This window comes from Xenopus tropicalis, chromosome 1, assembly GCF_000004195.4.
Source record: "Xenopus tropicalis strain Nigerian chromosome 1, UCB_Xtro_10.0, whole genome shotgun sequence".
In the NCBI taxonomy this organism is placed as follows: Eukaryota; Metazoa; Chordata; class Amphibia; order Anura; family Pipidae; genus Xenopus; species Xenopus tropicalis.
In genome coordinates, this window is record NC_030677.2 from 131,744,129 (window position 1) to 131,768,293 (window position 24,165).

At 38.9% G+C, this 24,165-nt stretch overlaps 1 protein-coding gene across 3 annotated transcripts in view; it reads left to right on the top strand.

Moving 5' to 3' along the window:
* pcsk5 (proprotein convertase subtilisin/kexin type 5) overlaps nucleotides 1-24,165 on the top strand; it is a 246,229-nt gene that overhangs the window by 74,338 nt on the left and 147,726 nt on the right. For all 3 annotated transcript variants that reach the window (XM_031890895.1, XM_031890900.1, XM_031890898.1), the window contains exons 6-7: nucleotides 18,029-18,117; nucleotides 23,598-23,770. In XM_031890895.1, the coding sequence (XP_031746755.1) occupies nucleotides 18,029-18,117; nucleotides 23,598-23,770 (262 nt within the window). The remainder of the gene's footprint in view (nucleotides 1-18,028; nucleotides 18,118-23,597; nucleotides 23,771-24,165) is intronic.

The window sequence follows — 24,165 nt, forward strand, 5'->3', positions numbered from 1 at the left end:
GTGAATGAGACATACTGACATATTCTCCTGCTAAACATTGATCTGTCGGCTCAATACTGACAAGCACTTGTGCTTCACATGGGTTTGCTTGGGTGTCTGGATGATACTGACATATGTACCTCTCTACACATTGATGTACTAGGGTAATACTGAGAGATCCACCCATGTGTATGGTTAACATCAAGAAATCTAGCTGTGCTAGTGACTGAGCTACCTTTTACTGCAGTATGGATATTCAGAAATCAATGGGGTAATAAAAACTTGTTATAATATACCAAATAATTTAAAAATATTTACTTTTGTTTTACATGCCCTTAATGTAAATTTGAACATTGAAGTTCATGGACTCACACAATGTAAGCTTTTCCATGATTATTTAACTGTAAATTTATTAGATGTTTTTAAATGCATATTTAAATTAATATTAATAATTAGTATTTGGTTTATATACAGAGATGTCAACCAACCTCATGTCATAAGGGTGACAGTGATCTGCTGTGGACCTTTTTGAGACCACTTGTTAGTGTAAAGAGGAATTTAAGAGTCATTTTCACTCTCATGACACGGGTTTGTTTGACGTCTCTTGATGTAGGTTAGAAAATGTAGAAGATCAAGTATAAAATACCTGAATACTTAAGTAGTTTTCACAAATTAAACAGGCCATGCGCTTATATACAAGAAGGAAGAACCTTTGTCTTTCCTATTTGGTCATGTTGCCACACATGTGGGCCATTTATTGCCATCTATATTTCATGGTTGGTAGCTCTTTTTTTTGTTGAGGATAAAATACATACCCTTCTGAATATTCTTCCTTCAAAAATAATGCTAGCAGTTTGTATTCTTCTTGAACCTAAAATTATGTCCTTTAACTTTTTATAACACATGCCCCTTCTGCCTGCCCTTGTTTTTTTTTTGGCTTAGTTCTAAATAAAAGTAACTTGAAAAAAAGTATATTGCAAAAAATTGTGTGTAGATATAATTTGTTATACAACATCTTTTGCAAAACTTTAATAGATTTTGTATGATATGTACATGATGCTCAGCTCAGAACTTGTCCTGGCCTTTGAGTTTAGAACATACACATATGTTAAATATGAATTCCAAGTCAGTATGAATTATTATTAATAATAAAATATTATTATTTAAAGTCTCAAAATGAAATTTGCTTTTGCAGTGACACTGGAAGGTGAGACTAAATCTTTGTACAAGGTACCGAGTGAAGCAGTGTTAACCATAGCAATATGGTGTATGAGTTTAGCAATAAGTCATTGGTTTTCTACAGGTTATATTAATCTTTTCAGCAAGCAGCATTAACTGAAAAAAAAAATCAACTATTTGTCCTTCTGCTTGAGCCCTTCAAGATTGTGATATCTCCCAGTAGCTCTGAAGTGTCTGTTGCAGATCATCTGTCATTATGATGTGTGCATTATTATAAGGAAATCAAAACAGGCTGTCTGGGCAAGATCACGACCCTCCCCTGCATCGTTGGGAAACATTCTCTAACCGAGGAAAATGTTTGCATTATTAATTTAGCAAAGAAATTAGGCATATAAGAAATTAACAGATATGGCAAAAACCAAGTCTTTCAGGACCTGTAGGTGGGCAACAAAACTTGTAGAATCGCATATTGTTGATTTTTGTGGCCAACACCTAGAAATTCAGCATGTCCAGTAAAGTGTCGCCTTACCTGCAAGTGTATCTGTGGGCCCAGGCAGCAATCAGAAAGGCTTTAAAAAAGCCCAAAAGTGCCGTGTGTGCCATACCCCATAAAAGATAAAATTGCATGTCTGTTACAGATCTTATCCTGGATAGATAATAAAATAATGTCCTACCTTTTCCAGTATTAACACAATAGGTTATTTACCTCTGTATGTGCAGTTGCCTTTGCACAAATTTTCCTGCAGTAAGGCCCCTTCAGTGTCATGTGTTCATGTGTATTCATCCTGTATGTGTCGTGTGTAATCATCTTGTATGCTTTTTGCATATAGGAATTCCAGCTGGGGGAAATAGTAGTTCTCAGTCAGAGCTTTGCCTAGGGCTGATTCCAGATGTTGTATGGTAAGATGGTAAGATTGTGAGGGATGTGCGTTTCTAGGCATTATTAAAGGACATGTAAAGCCTACATTTGCCTATAATGTATATCAGTTGGGCATGTCTCCCCCACCCAAATGGCATCATTTGTATTGCATATATCCCCTCTGTTTGCCAGCACCATCACATTTTCCTAAAGCAAATAGCAGCTTTCACCTGGTGGCCATTTTTCCTCTGATACATAATCAGTTACATTTAAGTCTGCAAACAGCATACACACACAAAGACCTTTATTCAGCGTACATTTCATCAAGAATACAGGCTCACACAGGCAGAACTGTCTTTGATAAAAGTTCTGCTTTGTTTGAGCTGAGCGCAGGAGAGGAGGTTAGAAAAAAAAAATTGAAGCAGACAGCTAGAGCTGAGTTTCTATGGGAACCAGCAATGCCATCTCTTCACTGGCTGCTAGACTGGAGGGCGTGTTTAGTAATCTGAGCTTAGAACAACTGAGCATGCCCACAAGCCAACAGCCAAAGCAAATTTCTGAGGGAGGGGGGCAAGTGGGTAAAAGGAGGAGAAGGCAATCTAAGTGATTAAGGGGGATGCTGCAGCCTTACTATTAACCTCTGGACAACCAGTGTGGCAGGTATTGAAAGATTTCAAAGAGGCTGTTCACTGATTACGTTTTTTCGTGTGGGGTTTACATGTCCTTTAAGGCTGTGTTACCCCATAGTTTTAGTGCAGGGAATGAGGGAAAAGAGAGGCTGTTTAAGAATGGTGCCTGACCTTTAGCAATATTATTGGCTTCTGAAAAAGTAACGTGGAAACACACAGAGAAAGATTAGTTGATGTTATTATAAATGGGTTTTATAAACTCTGAATTAACTTTTTTTAAGTAGATTTTTATGAAAAAAAAAAGTAGTTCAAAGTAACTTTTTCTAAAGCTTTGTGACTAGAGCAGTCTTTCATATTTTGGCACGCATCTATCAGTGTTTACTAATTGTGGAACATACACTTTTCCAATGAAGACAGGAATACATGAGTCAAAGCTTATTGTGCATGCAGACCATTCATTCTCTTTTGCATGTATTTTATCACCTGCTGTATGTTTGCCTCAGGAAAGGTAAATTTGAGCATGTTATATATAGTATAATAAGGGTGTAGTACCCAGTGGTCATAAATACATTGCACTGTATCTACTGATACATATTCATCATTTTTATACCTAGGGCAGGGGTCCCCAAACTTCTAACCCAAGGGCTCAGACTGCTGGGGGGCCGGACCGCCATCACCAGCACGCGTGGGGGGGGGGGAAATGGTGCACATTTACCTTCCATCAGGGTCTCTCAGTTCGCAGAATTTCTCTTGTAGGTGAAGAAGAAACCTTCATTTAGCCCACATCCTATTTCATATCCCGCCCGCCGCCGCCCCCTGGCGTGTCCTACCTGTACTAGTTCCCCCAGGCTGTCCTCCATCTCGGCTCCCCTGTGGCGCTCCCTGCTGAGTCCTCTCTCTCCACTGCCAGGTGGGAGGACGCAGCGGGGGCCAGGTAAATTGCTCTGGGGGGCCGGATCCGGTCACGGGCCGTAGTTTGGGGACTGCTGACCTAGGGAATCTGTATGGTATCTTGTACTGCCTGAGGCGAAACAGAAAATGCATTACAGTCACACACTGGTTTATGTCAAAGTGAATAGGGTTTTATTGACTCGGAGGCATATGAAAAAATGTCAACATTTCATCACAACCTGGGCCCTTTAATAAGGGATGACAAAGGGCCCAGGTAGTCCCGAAACATTGCTGTTGATATGCCTTCCACTGTTGCCGTAAACCATTATGAAACTGTAATGCAATGTAATTTGTAATGTCATTTTCTGTTGTACCTCAGTTGGCTTGTCTGCAGCTGCATATAAACCTTCTTCATGCGTACAACAATACCATTCTGATTCTCTTGGTATAAAAATAATAAATAGGTATCAGTAGATCACTGTAATGTATTTATAACTGCTGGTGACTATACCGTTATTATACAAAATGACACATGCTTCAATGTACAGCAAATCATATGTAAAATACATGCAAATATAAAGAGAGAGAATGTACTGCATACAGAATAATTGTGCTTTATTTTTTACTATCTGGGGGTCATACATAATGCACCAGAGGCTCTGCAAAATGAGGAATTATTTTACTGGTAGGACATTTTTAAGCACTCCCTCCATTCTCCTATTTTGTACCAGAGTGCAGTGGAAAGGGACATAAAATTTTAACAAGTGTTATAATTATCTAAGCAAACTATACCTTTCTTATAAACCAACATAGACCACTTATTATATATAAAGACTGTTTTCACTGCCTAGTGTTACTGTGGATCTTTCTTGGCACAATCTATTTCCTAATTAAAAGTGTTGTTATGCATCGAGTTCATATAATGCATGATGATGTGGGACATTTCCCCCAAAAACACCTGGGCAATAAAGCAGATTGAAATGAGCTTCTATGCAGTGGTACATTTGTACTCTGCAATGCTTATATAACACTTGCCTCCATTCCAAACTCTGTTCAAACAATATCCTTGTAAATCACAGAAGGTAGCTATAACTTGAGAAAAGACCGAGCAGTATATACTTTGGTGCAGGTTAATTGAGGTCACGTAATACATACTTATTAAAATATTTTAAAATCACACAACTGAAAAGAAGTGAAGCGACCAGTTGTTTTTAAACACAGCAAAGTTCCTAACCTCTGCAGACTGTAAACAGATTGTTAGACCTTAAAAAAAACACAGAGAAAAGTGCAACTTAGAAGAAGCTACAAATGTCCTTTTTTCAATAAAAGAAATTTATCCTAAATTGTTCTCTTCTTGGATTATACTTAAAAAAAAAATCACAAACTGAACATCACTTTAGGCCATATGCTCTAATCCTGGGTGTGACGATGACTCTTTTAACTACTATGGTATTTCACTTGCCTGCCAAAACATTACTCTGGTTTCCTACAACTTGGCAAGTGAGACACAGATCCTGTCAATGGTATAGGCATATACTGGAGTTTTTCTGTGCTCAATTGAAGACAGCAGTCAGCTGTGGATGATATCATTCCTGCTATGTAAAGCATTTAGCCTCACTGTAATGTTTTATGTAATGGTAACCAATGCTAGTAATATCTTTTAGGTCTTTAGGCATAATAACTCAATGGTCTCCTCTGAAACTTCTGGATCTCATTATTGCTGATATTTGCCATCACATATAGAAGGCAGAGATTTGCTGGAATTGACCCCAGCAGAGATTGCTTCATGTGGTTTCTTCCCTCTTCTGTTTTTCCCCCTGCTATTTTTTCATGCAGTGACATTCTTTTGAAGTTTATAAAAGCCAAGGATATTTGTGGCATAATGTTTGATGGTGATTTTTTTTTGTGTTTACACTGAGGAAACTTTTCTGATATAATTATTGTAATGCTTGTTCTTCTGAATGAGATTTAAAAATGCATTTATGCTTTGATGGAAATCTCTGCTTCATAACCTATCCATAGGATTTATTTTATAAGCTAATTAATAATTTGGGATGGCTCACTTTTTGACTTTTCACTACCTTATTGTCTATAGTCCAAATTTTACTTGTCAAAACCTGTTCATGTTATCGAGTGAAAATAAATTAATCTCTGAAACTCTCTCCTCTTTCATTGCTTGAATTCATTTTCACCTAAAAAATTCTTTATGCTTCCGGAATTGTAATTTTAAATTTGGATGGCAAATTCTCTTTCCCTCATGGAGATTTGTCAGGGGTCCCTGCTATTCCTTTTATCATCAAGTTATCACTCCTTCAGTCATTATACCTAGTGATGAGCTAATCTGTCCCGTTTCGGCAAAAAAATTTGCGGATCATTGAAATGATACTTGGAACGGTGAACAAATTGCAGAACAGCTAAAATTGTCGCACACTACAATTTTTTTGACACAGGCGTCAAATTTTTGTTGTGCGGCAAATTTTACCGCAAATTCATGCCTGGTGAATAATTTTACCCATCGCAAATTATTGCCTTTAAAATAGTCAGAATGGCTAGCCCCTAACAACTGTGTGTTTTTGTGTCATGACAGATAGGTTTTACTTTCACTTGTATTACACGAATATAACAAAACAATAATTTATGTTTTGTATGACGTTGAGAGTGATATTTTGAATTTGCAGTTGGTCTTAACTAAAAAGCTACAAATAATAAGTAATCTCACTGTTTGCTCAGCAGCATTCCAGTTTGAAGTTTTAGCAGCTATCTGGTTGCTAGGATCTAAATTACCTTAGGAACCAGGCAGTGGTTTGAACCAGAGGCTGGGATATGAATAGGAGAGAACCTGAATAGAAAAATACGTTATAAAAAGCAAAAATAACAATAAAATTGTAGTCTCATAGAGCAATATTTTTTTGGCTGCTGGGGTCATTGACCCCCATTTGAAAGCTGCAAAGAGAAGAAGAAGTCAAATTTAAAAACGATAAAAAATAAATAATGAAGACCAGTTGACAAGTTGCTTAGAATTGCCCATTCTATAACATACTAGAAGTTATCTTAAAGGTAAACTACCCCATTAAAACATCTACCTGTAAGTCAAAATCTCTCAGGAATCACTAAATTAAGGATACAGTGTACAGTGATTTATTAAATAAGTGTCAACAGCTTGGTCCTGCAGCACTTTTATGGTGAACATCTGTGGTATCTGTGGCTTTTAAATCTGTTATGGGCTGTGATTATATACCATAGTAGATGAGGTTGAAAAGACACATGTCCAATTTCAACCTATTTGTCTCAGTGAAACCCTAAATACTAAATGATTCAGAGTTGAACCTCTAAAACCCATAAATTAATTGTCCTTTGTTCACACAAATATTTACTTCTGTGTGTGCAGAGGTCTCTGTTAGAAGCATATGAAGTATGTCGTTGGTTCTAATCCTTAAAGGAGAAAGAAAGGTAAAAACTAAGTAAGCTTTATCAGAAAGATCTATGTAAATACAGCCATAAGCACTCACAGAAATGCTGCACTGACTTCTCTGAAAAAAGAGTTCTTTTGTCTATAATTCCTGTGCCACAGACATGCAGCTTTCTGCTCTCTCCTGCTCCCCCTTCCCTCAAGAATGCTAAGAACTCACTCCCCCCCCCCCCCTTAGGAATGTGGATCTGAGCAGGAAGCTGACTCATAGGGGGAGATTTATTAAGACACCAATGCTCAGAGTGTTCATTCGAACGCTCCGAGCGTATTTTCAGCTATTTTTTCGTGCGACTTTTTCGTTTGCCCGCGCAACTTTTTTGTATGCTTGCATGACTTTTTCGTACGCTTGCGAGAAAAATTCAGAAAGGTTCTGCCGATGTGTACAATCGTTCGGTACGAAAATTTTGTGACTTTCGGATCGGCAATGCGATATTATCGTGACTAATACGATTTTTCGTAAGCATGTTTTAATGAATCGGTCCCATAGTCTTACTAACTGAGCATGTTCACTTGGTCTGGGTGTCTGTGCAGGAGTGAGGCATTATAGGAACTTTCTTTACCCAGCTCAGCGTTTTTTCTTCCTGTTTGCCTTCTGATCATCTGAACGGGAGAAATATGGGGAGACTTCAGGGCACTATTGAGAGAAATGAAGGTATGTGTGCAGCTTGAGATTAACTCTTTATTAGCCTTTCCTTCGCCTTTAATAAAACCCTACTTTAAATATAGTATTTTCCATTAAATCTAATGTTAGTTTATCCATAGCAATAAAAATCTTACTCTAGTTACCTTTTGTTCCCCTGCCCTGAAGATAGCAGCTGAGAAAGAACACAAAGGTTGTATAAGAAGAGACAGACTTAAATGGCAAGAAATATCCTGTCATTTACAATCATTTTATAGTGCATTGGCCTTGGATCAATTTGATATGTGCAGTACAAGATTCTATTTTTGAGGTACTACAAATGAATCAAGCTGTGAATCATAGTTCATATGGCTGACTTGCTTTCCATTCATTGGGCAAACGTGTAGAAGGCTGAGATTCTTCTATTTCAATCCATATCATCGGCATAATAAAATGCAACCCAGATTATTTGTGGGTTTCTCCTTTCCCTTAATTCATATGCAGACTGCACTATGTAATGAGGAATTTACATTTCCAAGCAAGTGAATAGGGGACAGTGCTTAAAAGGTGGATTTCAGTGTGATACATAACATATACTTGTTAACTCTACACTTTGATGTGCTGCAAATGTGATTCCAATGCAATAAAAAATCAAATAAAAAGTACTGTTCAAAATGTCATGGGATATATTAAAATATGTCGCTGGAGAGCTCCAATTAGGAGCAAGTAGGAAATAAACAAGAAAAAAAGAAAATAAAATGTTCTCAAATAACCAATGTATAAACACAAGTGCCAGAAACTTACATTATATTAGTGAAGAAAATGTTAAGTTGGATCCAAAAAGCCATCTTCCCAGGGACCCAATATGTGTCATATCAAACAACAAAAGTTATACTAAGGGGCACATTTACTATGGGTCGAATCCGAGTCCGAATTGGAAAAATCCGATTTGAAAACGAACATTTTGCAACTTTTTCGTATTTTTTGCGATTTTTTCGGCGCCTTTACGACTTTTCGGAAATTATCGCGACTTTTTCGTTACCAATACGATTTGCGGGAAAAAACGCGAGTTTTTCGTAGCCATTCCGAAAGTTGCGATTTTTTCGTAGCGTTAAAACTTGCGCGAAAAGTTGCGTTTTTTTCGTAGCGTTAAAACTTAAAAGGCGCAACGTTTCGTGCAAGTATTAACGCTACGAAAAAATCGCAACTTTCGGAATGGCTACGAAAAACTCAAGTTTTTTTGCAAAAATCGTATTGGTAACGAAAAAGTCGCGTCAATTTTCCGCATTCGGACGCATTCGGCCCGTTCGTGGGTTAGTAAATGTGCCCCTAAAAGTGATGAAAAGTATTGTAGCAAAGAAGTCACACATCTATTTTCTTTTACCTGCAGCAATGATTATACTTGCAAATGTTTAAAAAAAATATGCCTGTCCTTGCAGGCTAGGATTTACTAAATACTTTCTTGTACTTAATAGTGGCATGTGCAAAATGTTTTAAACTTTTCATAAATAAATTAAACTCACAAACATGTCTATGAAAAAGATTAGCCTGCCCTGTTCACAAGGAATACTTAACAAACAGAAAATTTGATTCAAATAAATGGCCTAAAAGAATCTTACCAAACTGGAATATATATATATATATATATATATATATATATATATATATATATATATATATACTGTATATAAGTTATCTTGCTTTTTTACATCTTTTCCCTTGAGCCACCATTTTGTAAGGGGCTGTGTGCTCCACAGAGATAACCTGATAGGAAATAATGCAGCTCTAACTGTAACAGGAAGAAGTGTGGGAGTAAGAATCAGAACTGTCCATTAATTGGCTCATGTAACCTACTATGTATATGTGTCATTGGTTTGTGTGTGAGTTATGTGCCTCATGCAGGCCAGATTCAGACTTAAGTACTTCAAATAGCAGAATTTCCATATGGAATGATCTCTTGTAATACTAGAAAAGCATATTTTAAATGAAAAGGTTTTCTTTAAATAAAAGTGTTTTACATGTGGGCAGTTTCTTGTGATGAGTTCTCTATAGGGTAATACTTTTCCTTTAATTGCTTTGTTAGTTTAGCACATTTTTCATTTTAAGAAATAAAAATAAAAATGATATGGTTAATACTGTATAACTATCAACAATTGTTCCTGCCATAGAGCTCACTGATAATTTATGCCCATGACCCCAGGAACATCTTAAATCTCTCTCTAGAAGCATGGTAACAGTGATTGTCCTTGTAACTAAGAGCAGCCAGAGATTTAATATCATGTAAAAGGAAACTGCAACAATATTTAATTGAGACTAATTGGAGTTGAGCTTTATTTACTATTGTCAGTTAAGTGCTAAATATTTGTTGGAAGGTGAACATCCTTGATTCTAGTGGGTTTTTTTTTTTTGCTAGACATGAAGCACTTGCTATAGTGATTTTTTTTTTTTTACAATCCATATATTTAAACAACTAGTACCGCTCATGTGCATGACATCATTCTGCATCTTGCATAACTCAGTTGCTTAAAGCAAAAGCAAACCTTGGAACAGCATCAGTATGAATACTGGATGCAGTTTATTAAGTGTTATTTAATGGTGTTGTAAAGTAAATGCTACTAAGCTAGTTTTTTTTATGTTACTTAGATTGGCAATGGTGATCCCTTACATGGTCCTGTAGATCAAGCCATGTGAAAAAAACCAATATAACACATGGCTATTTGAATGGCATGCATCTCATTGCATTTAGTGTATATTCTGCGGTGGTCACGCTAAATAGAAAGATAGGTAATAAAAAGTAACAATTACATTACAACTGCACCCACACAAAGTAAAAGTGTTGTGGCTGCTAGGGTCAGTAATCCCCATTTGAAAGCTGAAAAGAGCCAAAAGAAGGCAATTCATTCAAAAATAATATAAAAATGAAGACCAGTTGAAAAGTTGCTTAGAAAAACATACTAAAACTTAGCTTAAAGGTGAACTACCCTCTTTAAAAAAAATGAGAAATAGTAAACCTTATTTATTACCTGCACGGCAGAGTGCAAAAAACAGGCACAATGTGCCATAATTTAGACATGCAAGTTAGGGACCTCTCTCTTTACTTCACACCAGGGCATATCAGCAATCTGTTATTGTGGCAGTGATATTATACTTCTAAGAGCTCTTTCACTTGCATCTAATGAATTACCATTATTATCTTTTGACCTGGAGATGCCAGCAGAAAAATTGTCTGGTTGTAATGGAAATGAGAATAGCCAAATGCTGCTAACTTGCCCAAACTGCTTTAAACTGTTGTACACTTTGATTTTCAGTAGGTTGTTTGTAGTCAGCTTTAGCAGTGAGCCCTGACATCGATCCAACATTATCTCCAACATAAATAGCACATTTTCTTAAACAGTAACCATAGTTGCCACTCAGTAAAATCTACCAGTCAGTGATAAATCAGACCCTTTGGTTTAAATAGAGCTCTATTTTGCCTTTTTGTAACATAACGCTATAAAAATAATTCATTCTCATTCTTTAGTCTTTACTTTTTCACTATATGATAGTAGAGATCACAAATTACATTTTAGCGCAGCAGAGCTTTCCCCAAGAGTCTTAATATTTACTTATTCTTCGGGAGTCTTGAGCTATAAATGTTTTTATAACAGTTATTACCATTAAGTAGGCTTTGGGGCAAGACTGCAAAAACTAATTTTTCAGCTTCTTTTAACAGTTATTCAGACTGATACAAGTATAGGATCTATTATCCAGAATTCTTGTAATTTCTGTTGTAATCTACATTGTCTGCTAAAAATCATTAAATAAAACATTAAATCTAGATCTATCTGCATTGAACAGTGAGCCTTTTCCTCTTTCAGATCATCTTATCTCCTTTTCTATCTCGTACATGTCTCATTCTCCCTCTACTAACGCTCAGCCTAAAACCCTGATTCGCAACACGCGAATGGTTGATATAACTGCTAACTCTCTTAGTTCTAGCCTCTCCTCCTTCTGTGCTTCCTCTGATCCTGAGTTACTGGTAAATACCTACAATTCTATTTTATCATCTGCAATTAACACCCATGCCCCCCTGCAGCCGCAACGCAGTCGTGCCCACAATCCCCGTCCCTGGCTTAACCCTCAGACGCGATTTCTGCGCTCCTGTGCACGATCTGCTGATTGGAGGAAATCACGCGTGAAAGCTGACTTCCTCCACTATAAATTTCTTATGGTGTGCCTCAATACTGCCCTATCCCAGGCCAAGCAAGCATACTACAAGACACTTATAAATAATAATAAATCAAACCCGCGGCGCTTATTCTCCATATTTAACGCGCTACTTCATCCTTCACCTAATGAATCAATCATATCTGAACACACCCCCCAGGACTTTGCTGACTTCTTTAAAAGCAACGTCTGTTCTATCCGCAAACAATTTTCCCAACCTTCAGATACCGGTAATCTCAACCTTCCTAAATCTCCTCTCTCCCTATTCAGCTCCTTCAATCTCGTAACAGAGTCTGAAGTTTCTCAGCTTCTCTGATCCTCTCCGCCTACTACCTGCTCACTGGATCCTATGCCCTCATCCCTACTAAAACAGTGTGCCCCTGCCCTTACTCCAGCTCTTACCCACATATTCAATTCCTCTCTGGCTTCTGGTACTTTTCCCTCTCTCTTCAAACAAGCATGTGTCAAACCCATTCTTAAAAAGGCTATGCTGGACCCGTCCTGCCTTTCTAACTACCGTCCCGTCTCTCTCCTGCCCCTAGTCTCTAAACTCCTGGAACGTCTTGTTTTTTCTCGTGTCACTAACTTCCTCTGCACCCATAATCTGCTGGACCCTATGAAGTCTGGTTTTTGGCCTGCGCACACCACTGAGACGGCCTTAAGTAGAGTGGCAAATGATCTCCAGACTGCCAAGGCCAAAGGACGTTACGCAGTTCTCATTCTCCTAGACCTTTCCTCTGCTTTTGATACTGTCGACCATTCTGTCCTTATGCATATTCTTTATTCTCTGGGTATCCGGGATCAGGCTGCATCCTGGTTCTCCTCCTATCTCTCTAACTGCTCCTTCTCTGTTGCTCTTGCTAACAAATCCTCTACTTAGTGTGGGGGTGCCTCAGGGCTCTGTGCTTGGCCCTTTGCTGTTCTCCCTGTACACTCTCTCTTTAGGAGACCTTATTTCTTCTTTTGGTCTTAAATATCACTTATATGCAGATGACATCCAGATATATTTAGACACCCCTGCACTAATTGCTGATGTTCAAACGCAGATTGGTAACTGCCTCCTGGCTATCTCTTCCTGGATGAACCAATGCCAGCTCAAACTTAACCTAGCTAAAACAGAGCTCATGGTCTTCCCGCCCAAACCTAGCCCTCCTCCTCCTTTCACCGTTACTATTGATGGCATGACCATCAACCCTGTAAATTCTGCACGCTGCCTTGGGGTTATCTTTGACCAGTCACTCTCCTTCTCTAACCATATTAATAACACTGCCAAAACCTGCCGCTTTTTCCTCCACAATATTGCCAAGATACGCCCTTTCTTTCACTAGTAACAGCTAAAACACTAATCCATGCCCTTATCCTTTCCCGCTTAGATTACTGCAATCTCCTGTTAACCGGTCTCCCAGACTCCCACCTCTCTCCCCTGCAATCAATTTTAAACTCTGCTGCCAGGATCCTCCTGCTCTCTCCTAAGAGGGAACCTGCTCAGCCTCAATTAAGCTCTCTTGCATGGCTGCCTGTTAAGCAAAGGATAGCTTACAAAATCCTTCTGCTAACATTCAAAGCCCTTCACTCCTCTGCTCCTCACTACATTTCTTCACTGGTCTCCCTGCATGTTCCTGGTCGTCTCCTTCGCTCCTCTTAGAGCCTCCATCTTTTTACACCATCCACACCTACTGCGCTCTCTCGTCTTAAACCTTTCTATCTCGCTGCTCCTTACCTCTGGAACTCTATTCCTCTATTACTCACCCACTCTCTTTAAGAAAAAGCTCAGCTGTTACCTTCTAGAGCACTAAAACATTATTTTGCCCAGTCCTGTGCTTAAGGGCAAATGCCCATACCTGGTGCACTCTTACCTTCCAGTTTGTGCCTGTATGTTACCCAACCACTTAGATTGTAAGCTCTACGGGGCAGGGACCTCCTTCCTACTGTGTCTCATACCACATGGCACTTGTGGTATGAGCAGCACCCTTGAATTGGATATGGAGTAAAGTGAGTAATGGGAGTGCGGACCTAGTGATACAAAATATATATATATATATATAAGCAAACAGAGTACCGCACACATAGGGACTTTATGAAAAAACAAAAAAGGTTTATTGAAAGAGATCCGACGTTTCGAGCACCAAACTGTGCTCTTCCTCAGGGACAAACCACTGGTTTGTCCCTGAGGAAGAGCACAGTTTGGTGCTCGAAACGTCGGATCTCTTTCAATAAACCTTTTTTGTTTTTTCATAAAGTCCCTATGTGTGCGGTACTCTGTTTGCTTATTAAATTTTTTTGACCAGCACCAAGGGCATTCGTTTGCCTGATGGGTGTGCTCCTTTCTGTTTCTGTATATATATATATATATATTTATTGTATTTATTATATCACTTGTCCTCCCTGTGTGTAATTTTGTATTCTGTAAGACTGTACAGCGCTGCGTACCCTTGTGGCGCTTTATAAATAAAGTTATACATACATACATACATACATACATACATACATACATACATACATTAAATAAACACAATAGAAATATTTTGCCACTAATATGGATTCATGCAGCTTAGTTACCATTGGGTAATTGGTGATTTTTTATTATTACAGAGAGATATCATTTAATAAAATTGGATTATTTTGCTTAAGAGGAACTCTTCCCATAGTTTTAAGCTCTCTGGACAACATATACATTGCATAAGTATTTGTTCTGGTCAATCAGTTAGAGATCAAGCCTTCTTGATTCCAAGGCTGGAAGCCTCTTTCTTTGTTGTTGATGACTTTGTTGTTGTGGAACTAACATTTTTCATTTAAGCCCATTCATACTAACACAGTAATTCTAACTATAATTACCAAGAGTTGACTTTTAAGAGCTGCAATTATCTGGGGACAAATGGTCAGAGTGCAGTTTGCACTTGACACGGGTTCAGGGCCATGTGCTCTGTGTATGGATTGCAAAGACTGCTATTTAGTACCTGTCTGTATATTAGATTGTGAATACTTATCAACTACAGCTCTCTTTTATTGGTGGTTATTATTCCATAACTGTAATGCAATTAAATGAATAGTGATAGCTTGCCATTATTTCTAGCTGCAAACCCAAGAGTCTGTGGTCCTTCCCAAACTTTGTGATCCCCCAGGTGGAAGCAGGTCCATCAGCTGAGCTAAATAATGCAACATTTTGTGTATCCAAGGCTTCCTGCAGGCTTTCAGCCCACTTTATCTTCCTGACAGTAACACAAAGAACAAATGCACAACCTTTTAGCCTTGTGTCTCTTTAGATTGTAATTTAAAAAGCCTGGGAACTTGTTTCTCTCCATTACAGAGAATAAAAGAACTTTGGTGAAATGAAGCAAACACTCTATGATCTGGAGTTCTGAGGCAAAGGCACATTGATTTTGAAACACGTTTTTTTCTTGAGGTTGAACCTCCTTTTGCTTTATTTATATTGTAATTGGATTTTATTGTTGTAGATTGATGAGTAGCAAAATTATACTTTGATAGAAATGTGTATAAATATATATAATATAGATTTGCATTCACAATGTGGGAATAACATTTATATGCACGCTGTTATATGATAATATAAGGGCAAAAAAATTATTGTAACTTGGTGGGTTTGTATACCAGAATTATGCCTTATCGTAATGGTGTATTTGATTTGGTAAATATTTATTTATAATGAGTCAAATTGGTTTCTTTTACCTTTAATAGGTTTCTTTATGTTTTTTCTGCAAATAAACTAAATGATATGACCAAACAGTTAATGAAACCCAAAATAATTCATAAATTCACTCTGCTGGCTGCATAGCTTCAAGATAGCTTCTGCAATGTTTGTATTAAGGATCTTGCATACATCTTTAGTCTAACTGAAAGCCAAAAGCTTTACTTAAAATGCCATGGGATCTCAGCAGATCAGAAACAGGGGTTTCGAAGGTTGTGATTGCTAGCAGCCACAAACTGGAGACTTTCCAAATATCTTTGCAGACCTATGACATTTAAGAACAACAATAAGCTCAAAATGTCATGGCTCCTGCAGAGTTAAAAACTGCTGGAAGTCTGGAGTGGCTTAGAGAAGTCAATTATACTCACATTATCTTTTATAGCTGGTGACTTTACATTAATGGGCCTTAGTCACAAATACCTTAAGGTCAAAGCAATAGAGAAGTTTCTGAAGCTATAAGTGGAAGTGTGATTATTCCAGCTGTGAAGCACCTGTCCTCTGGCCTCATCCGCAGAGTATCTTGTCTTTTTTTCTGTGAGCATTTTTCTGTAAGTAGCTCTTGGAGAAGTTTTGAATTTATCATGAGATTTTTTTTCTGCCTTTTCAATAAATAAATGGAGAAACAAAGACAAATCAAGGGAGTCATTGAATTATTATTTGCCATTTCAGCTATGGTGTAGAAAAGCAAATCCAAAATGTATGAATAAAATCTGGCCTGCACTTATGTGAGTGGTGGTGACAACTAGGCCCTAATGTTATATCTATTTGGATTATTATGTTTTATATAATAATACCTACAAATATTATGTTGAGGGTGCTGTTTTTGTTAATACAATTAAACATGAAATCCAACCTAAATTTCAACTTATTCCTGTTTTTGGCCTCCAATGTGTTTCTTTCGCAAAATTTTTCCCTTCTTCTCTGATGTTTTGTCTTAAGGTCTTTAACTTTTTTTCCCATCTTTTGAGCTAGAGGAATTGTGATCCAGTGACCCTAACTCTCTGTATCCCTTTGATGGATGCAAATTCTCTACTCTGGCTGAGGTTTTTTTTTCTATTTTAAGCCTTCATTAAAATTCTGTTACTAGGTTTCTGGCACTCTGATTGTGGTAGTGATTCCAGGTGGGTCATGGTTTAACATTGATGAATTACTAATTGGAAGTTCTCTTGCTGACAAGTAGAAACATACGACCATTAACTAGAACAGCATTTCTAGTAATGTATAAGTAAGGGTATCTTAATACGATGGAATCAGTAATTTATAGAGTAAAATAACTGGTAGCTTAAAGGAGAAGTAAAGTTTAACTAAAGAAGTAGGGTAGAAATGTTGTACAATGTATTTTAGGCTTCTGTACCAACCCAAGGCAACCACAGTCCTTTAGCAGGAAGATCTGTGCCTCTAAAAATGCCCAGTGGGTTACCAGGGGCGGCAAAAATCTGCCTCTCTGCACTAGCGATGCAGTCCCTCCTTGCCACCCTCTGACGAGGAAAAATTAAGCACAGGGGGGACAAGGGGAATTTCATTTTATTAAATCCCATTCGGCAGCAAGGCATGCCATGTCCTAATTGTAAAGGTTTCGCTAAAGTTGTGGAAAAGCAAGCATACAGCTTCAAGATAGCATGTCAAGGAGATTATACCAGTATAGTTGCATAAGAATATGAATCAATGCACATTCTCCCAGTACTCACATCTGGGTGCTGGAATCAGACTTTGCATAAATTAGTAATATTAGTAATTTCAGGCAAGGTGGTACATAACTGTGAAAAAGGTGAAATAATACATTGAATATATAAGCTATGTCCTATACAGGTACATTTTATACTTAAACTTATGCTTATATAGATCTATAGCATCACCTCTATTATGTAGACAATTATTCTCAGTGTTCAGAATGACTAGGAAATCTGACATCAGTTCATAGTAATGTTACATTGCAAAGCAAGAAATATGATAAGTTGCAGGTACTTATCTGGTGTATCTATATTAAAATTCATAGGCACATAAAACATTAGGCTTGGGCCTTTCTAGCATTGTAGGAGAATGTCCTCTAAATTTGGCCATGTATGGCTAGAGCCCCATACTTCATGCAGATTTTTGGCAAGATTTGTTAGGCTTAATGTGGCTAATCTAATAATCGGTGGTTAGCACTGCCACCTACCAGTGCTTGGGTCTGTTCTTTTTTTGAACGGCACAGTGTCCACAAATTTACAGGCAGACTAATAGACATCTGAAGAAATTTACATCCAGCTCAGCAAGTCCCACAACTGTACTTTAGGCCCTGCTTTGCAGTCCAAAAATTGTCCAAAATTGTTAGGAACCAGCTTGTTAAAGTGTTTTCACAAAAAAATAAATAAAAGACTTTCTTTGGAAGCAGAGATGTATTATAGAGTGATTTTAGGCAGATGAACACACATCTCTTATAGTTTTGTTGTTTGTGTTATAAGATGGCCTTTCATCTGTAATTTAATTGTGTGACCTTCTTTTACAATAGGCATGGGACTCGTTGTGCTGGAGAAGTGGCAGCTACTGCAAACAACTCACACTGTACTGTAGGAATTGCTTTTAATGCCAAAATAGGAGGTATGTTATATTGTCTATTACTTGACTATCCAGTATACATTCACTTTCATAATTCAATACAAATGCTAATTTATTCAACTACAAATGTATATCATGGTACTGGGCACGCAAAATTTTAACCATTTATCCAAAGCCAACTAGAAAAGGTTTACAGACAGCCCCTAAGCAACTTTTAAGCCTGTCACAGTTCCTGTTTTTCATACCATTATCATATTAAACATAGGGCATACAAATCTCAATCTGAACAGCTACATTTTCAGCTAACACTAACTTTACAGAAAGTAAAGTAATTTAAATTTTCAGTTTTGCAGATTGGCTCTGAGATCTGACACCAAAAAATATTAAGAATGTTAAAGCTTCATTAAGGTTAAAAAGTAAAAATATATTTAAAAAAAAAATGTTTTAAATAGCTTTTTAAATAGTTTATATCTTCTGTTTGTATCTTCCTACAAATAAACCATTTCTTGGCAAAAAATGTCCTATTTTATATGAGAAAGGTATTCAATATAAAGTTCTGTAGGAAGCCATGAATGACATTTGACCCCTGTTTATCATCCTGTTTAAGAACTTAACCATTGTGTTCTACAGAGCTTATCTATCATGTATACCTGATGTCTACACACCAGATTATTTTTATAAACTATAGTAGTGTTTCTGAAGCAAACACAGTTTTACCAGAGCAGGGCAAAAGTATATTATATTTTATTTTTAATTTTAATGAACAGCATAGTGCTACCATAGAGTCCAGTAGTATTCTAACCAAGCAGACATTTGCAGTCACAGATCTTGTGTAAGGGATCCATATTGTTTAGGGAAATGAAGATCTTAGGCCATATGGGTTCAGTAATTAGCCTATCCACTGGCCTTCGCTCACTTCTGGGTCTGCACTTACAGGCACTGCATCAGCCTGGATGAAGACAAAGTGAGCAAAATTTGGAGTGGAATGCTTAAGTATACATTTTCACACCAAAATACACTTTATATGTGGGCACCCAGACCAATGCAGTGCCTGTAAGAACAGACACAGGAGTAAGTGGAAGCCATCAATTAGCTGATTCTCAGTCTGCATTTATATGCAGCCCTTGTCAGTGTAAAGGTATGGAATAAATGAGGTATTCAGGAAAAACGTGTAAAAACAGTGCAAAGCAATACAACATTTTACACCACCAATTATGCCAGTTCTTTGCCTCTTTTGTGTCATTGATTTTAGTTAGTTACTAAAGTTCTAGGGTGTAGTGAAAATTAACACATAGTTTTCAGCATTAGTCTGGCATAAAAGCAAAATGTATGTATATCTTTATTTATAAAGCGCTACTTATGTACGCAGCGCTGTACAGTAGAATTCATTAATACAGACAGGGGGGTTAAAGATAATGGATAAATACAAAGTACAACAATAAATACAATAAATACAAAGTGCAGTTGCAATAAGAGTCAGAAACACAAGATGAAGGAGGTCCCTGCCCCGTAGAGCTTACAATCTATATGGGAGGGGTAACTAACAGACACAAATAGGCAAATATAAGTGCTATAGGTCACAGTGGGTGACATTACAGTATAAGTGCCAGTTTCCAGATCAGGTGCTGGGCGAGTGCTCCATAAGGTAGTCTTTAAGTTTAGTTTTAAAAAGACTGAGGGAGGATTCTCTCCGGAGGACATCAGGGAGGGAATTCCAAATGTAAGGGGCAGCCAGGCAGAAGGGTTTAAGGCAGGAAACAGCAGTAGTAGTGGGGGGCGCAACCAAACGGTTGCTCTGCGAGGAACGAAGGAGTTGGCTAGGAACGTACGGAGACACCAGGGAAGAGATGTAGTGAGGAGCAGAGGAATGGAGGGCTTTGAAGGTTAAGAGAAGGAGTTTGTAAACTATTCTTTGTTTAACAGGAAGCCATGATAATGCCTTTAGCAGGGGAAGGGCCTGAACTCTCCTGGATGAGAGGAGGAGAATTCTGGCAGCGGTGTTTAATATAGACTGTAGGGGGGAAAGATGGGAATTAGGGAGGCCGGTTAGCAGCAGGTTACAGTAGTCAAGTCGGGATAGGATGAGGGCATGCATGAGCAGCCTAGCTGTTACAGTAGAAAGAAAGGGCCGGATTTTGGCAATATTGCGTAAGAAAAAGTGACAGGTTTTGACAGTGGTGTTAGTATGGTCAGAGTCAAAGATCACCCCCAAACAACGCATGGAATTGACAGGGTTGATGAGGGTGCCTTCAATAGAGATAGAAAAGGGGGGAGTAGGACCAGGTTTAGGCGGAAAGATCATTAGTTCAGTTTTTGTTAGGTTGAGTTTGAGGTGGCGTTGGTTCATCCAATTGGAGATAGCCAGGAGGCAGTTAGAGATTTGAGTCTCAGTTTTAACTGTTAATGAAGGGGTCGAAAAGTAAATTTGGGTATCATCAGCATATAGATGGTATTTGAAGCCAAATGAACGGATAAGATCTCCCAAAGACAGCGTGTAAAGGGAGAACAACAACGGCCCAAGTACAGAGCCTTGGGGTACCCCCATATTAAGAGGAACTGGAGATGAGATTTTGTTAGCGTAGGAGACAGTGAATGACCGGTTAGAGAGGTAGGAAGAGATCCAGGATGCAGCCTGACTACGGAGACCAATCGAATGCAGAATTTGCATTAGGAGGGAGTGGTCAACTGTATCAAACGCAGCCGATAGATCTAGGAGGATTAGTACAGAAAAGTGACCACTGGCTTTGGCAACCTGAAGATCATTCGTAACTCTGCACAACGCTGTCTCAGTAGAGTGCGCAGGCCGAAAGCCAGATTGCAGCGGGTCCAGTAAATTATGTGCATTAAGGAAGTTAGTGATACGGGAGAAGACAATGCGCTCTAAGATTTTGGAGGCAAGCGGTAAAAGCGAGACAGGACGGTAGTTAGAGAGACAGGATGGGTCCAGCGTGGCCTTTTTAAGGATGGGCTTGACACAGGCCTGTTTGAAAGAAGAGGGGAAACTTCCAGAAGACAGAGAAGAGTTGAAGATGTGAGTAAGAGCCGGAGTAAGCTCAGCAGCACAGTGTTTGAGAAGAGAAGAAGGCATGGGGTCTAGAGAGCAAGTGGCGAGCGGAGCTGACAACAGAAGCCGGGAGACTTCAGAGCCAGTTACGGGACCAAATGAGCTAAGACATGCAGAGGGGGGCTGAGGAAGGAGGAGCTGGTTAGTATTAGAGGGGGGAATTTGATTGCGGACGGACTCCACTTTGTTCAGGAAGAAATCGGCAAAGTCCTGGGGGGAGTGCATAAAGTCAGGTGATGGAGTCTGCGAGGGACGCAGAAGGGTATTGAATATGGAAAATAGGCGTTTTGGGTTGGATTTATTACTGTTTATGAGGGTGTTGTAGTATTCCTGTTTAGCCTTCGACAGGGCAGAATTGAGGCAGGCTAATAGGAATTTATAGTGGATAAAGTCTGCTTGCGTACGGGATTTCCTCCACATAAGTTCCGCAGACCTCGCACAGGAGCGTAGGAATTTGGTCTGCACATTCAGCCAGGGGCGGGGGTTTTGCACCCGAGTGCGCTTAGGCTGAAGGGGTGCAAATGAATCAATAGTGGAGGCTAGTATTCTGTTGTACTCGCAAACCAGGGTATCAGGGTCAGACAACTCATTGAAGGAGGAGAGACTGGACCTGAAAGAGCGAGCTAAGGCCGGGAGATCTACGCCACGTCTGTTTCTAATTAATACAGCGGGGGAAGGAGCAGGTTGGGAAGGAGAGTGAGAGACAGAAAATGTAACGAGGTGATGGTCAGAGAAGGGAAAGGGGACACTGTTAAAATCAGACAGGGACAGATTTTTAGTAAAGACTAAATCCAGAAAGTGGTCATCCTTATGAGTCGGAGCATTTGTCCACTGCTGGAGTTCAAAGGAGGAGGTTAGGCGTAGAAAACGTGAGGGCCAGGGTTGCGAGGGATCATCAATGTGGGAGTTGAAATCCCCAAGGATGATTGCAGGGCCGTCAGTAGAGAGGAAAAAGGAGAGCCAGGTTTCAAAATCAGAGAGGAAGGTAGCAGGGGAGGAGGCTGACGGGGGCCTGTAAATGACAGCCACTCGTACAGAGAGAGGGTGGAAGATCTGAATGGCATGCACCTCAAATGAATTAAACAAATAAGCAGGGGGAATAGGAATAGGTGCGAACCGGCAACGGGAGGAGAGGAGAATTCCAACTCCCCCACCGCGTCCAGTGGCCCGGGGGGTGTGGGAGAAAGACAGACCGCCATGAGAGAGCGCAGCTTCAGTGGCAGTGTCATTCTGTAACAGCCAGGTTTCAGTTAGTGCGAGGAGATGAAATGAGTTAGAACAGAACAGATCATGAATTAGTGTAGCTTTGTTAGTTAAGGAACGGACATTAAGAAGGGCGCAGGAAAACGGAAGGCAGGAGGAGGGAAGAGTGGGAACCTGAATAAGGTTAGAAGCAGCAGAGGTACGACAGGCTTTAGGCATGGGGACAGAAGGACGAGGACGAATATAAGTAGGTATGGAGCAGGGCCCGGGGGTTGGAGAGATATCCCCTGCAGCCAGTAATAGTAGGAAAAAGAGTGAGTAGATATGAGCAGAGGATTTAAAATGATTGCGCCTCCGCGTACGAACAGAGACCGGGGAACAGAGGTGTAGGTAATTTATAGAGGGTAAAGGAGCCGGAGTATGTAGATGGGAGCAGGGAGGAGGATATGTGTATGGAGTATGGACAGGCAACAGGAGGGTTAAAGGAAGAGACTACCTTAGGGAGCACCTCTGTAAATATGCCTAGTAGCATTTTACAATGAATTATTTATATGATCATGATGCATGGCATTTCTTCACAGTTAAGGATATCAGTTGAGATTTAAAAATATATGGCATTTATTTTAGAACTTTTGACTGTTTTTATAAAGAACACATCTTTATAAACATGCTTCTAAGCGGGGACATTTTCTTATGCACTGGCTTCAAATGTGCACTCACTGTGAATACTGTATTCATTGTTTGAATGCTACTATAATGTTAATTTTATAAATAAGCTACATTAGAAATGTAATCCTAATCCTCTATATAAAGAGAGCCCTTCATACTTAAGCAATTGTCTGGTAAAGCGTTTTCACTCTGTAGTTCAGCTATTACTTAACTACCTCTGCAAATTTTAAAAACCAAATACAGTACTGTTAATGCTCTCAGTTGTATTACATGAACAGCCAGAATATTACACAGTGCACATCTATCAGTAACAGGCCATGTTAAACATTTGCAGCCTGCAGCTAGTCTCCCACAGGCAGTTCTTATGCCAGGAACTGAGCTCTATAACCTAGAGCTCTTGCCCTTGTGTCCTGTAGTGTAGCATATTAAATTAAATTAGCTTGCTTTAAAATGAATGTTAGCATTTTCCTTTCTGATATTTGACCTGTGAGCTTGCTCCAGCTGCACTTTATTATACAGAATGGTTTTAAATAACAAATTATATGATATTCCTGATGTTTTACATGGTGATGATTGATGGTTGTAGGAGTGCGCATGCTGGACGGAGATGTAACTGACATGGTGGAAGCAAAATCTCTCAGCTTGAACCCACAACATGTCCACATCTATAGTGCCAGCTGGGGCCCAGATGATGATGGTAAAACAGTTGATGGACCTGCGTCATTAGCCCGGGAGGCTTTTGAAAACGGCATCAGAACCGTGAGTGTGTGCTGAATGTGGGATTAAAGGCATTAATATATTCTTCAAGTATAAATGTTCCCAACACTGTTAAAAGTCCTATGATGTATTTCTGCTAGTACACCAACATTGTCAACTATACTTGCTGCCTTCCTGGAGACATCAAGAGTGCATTAGACAGTTTTATATGGTACCCCAAATGACAAAAAAGGCAGGTCTTTAACAAGCTAAAATGTACGTGTACAACAAACGTCTTTCAGTCATGCAGTACCTGAATGCATTGAAACTCTTTAAATGATGTCTGTAATGGATTTCTACATAAACTCCACTAAGCCTTCACTTTTTCTGGTTGTGGACAACAATAGCACTAGTGGGAGTCTAGAAATGGTGCATGTTTTAAAGAAAGCTGTTTCTGA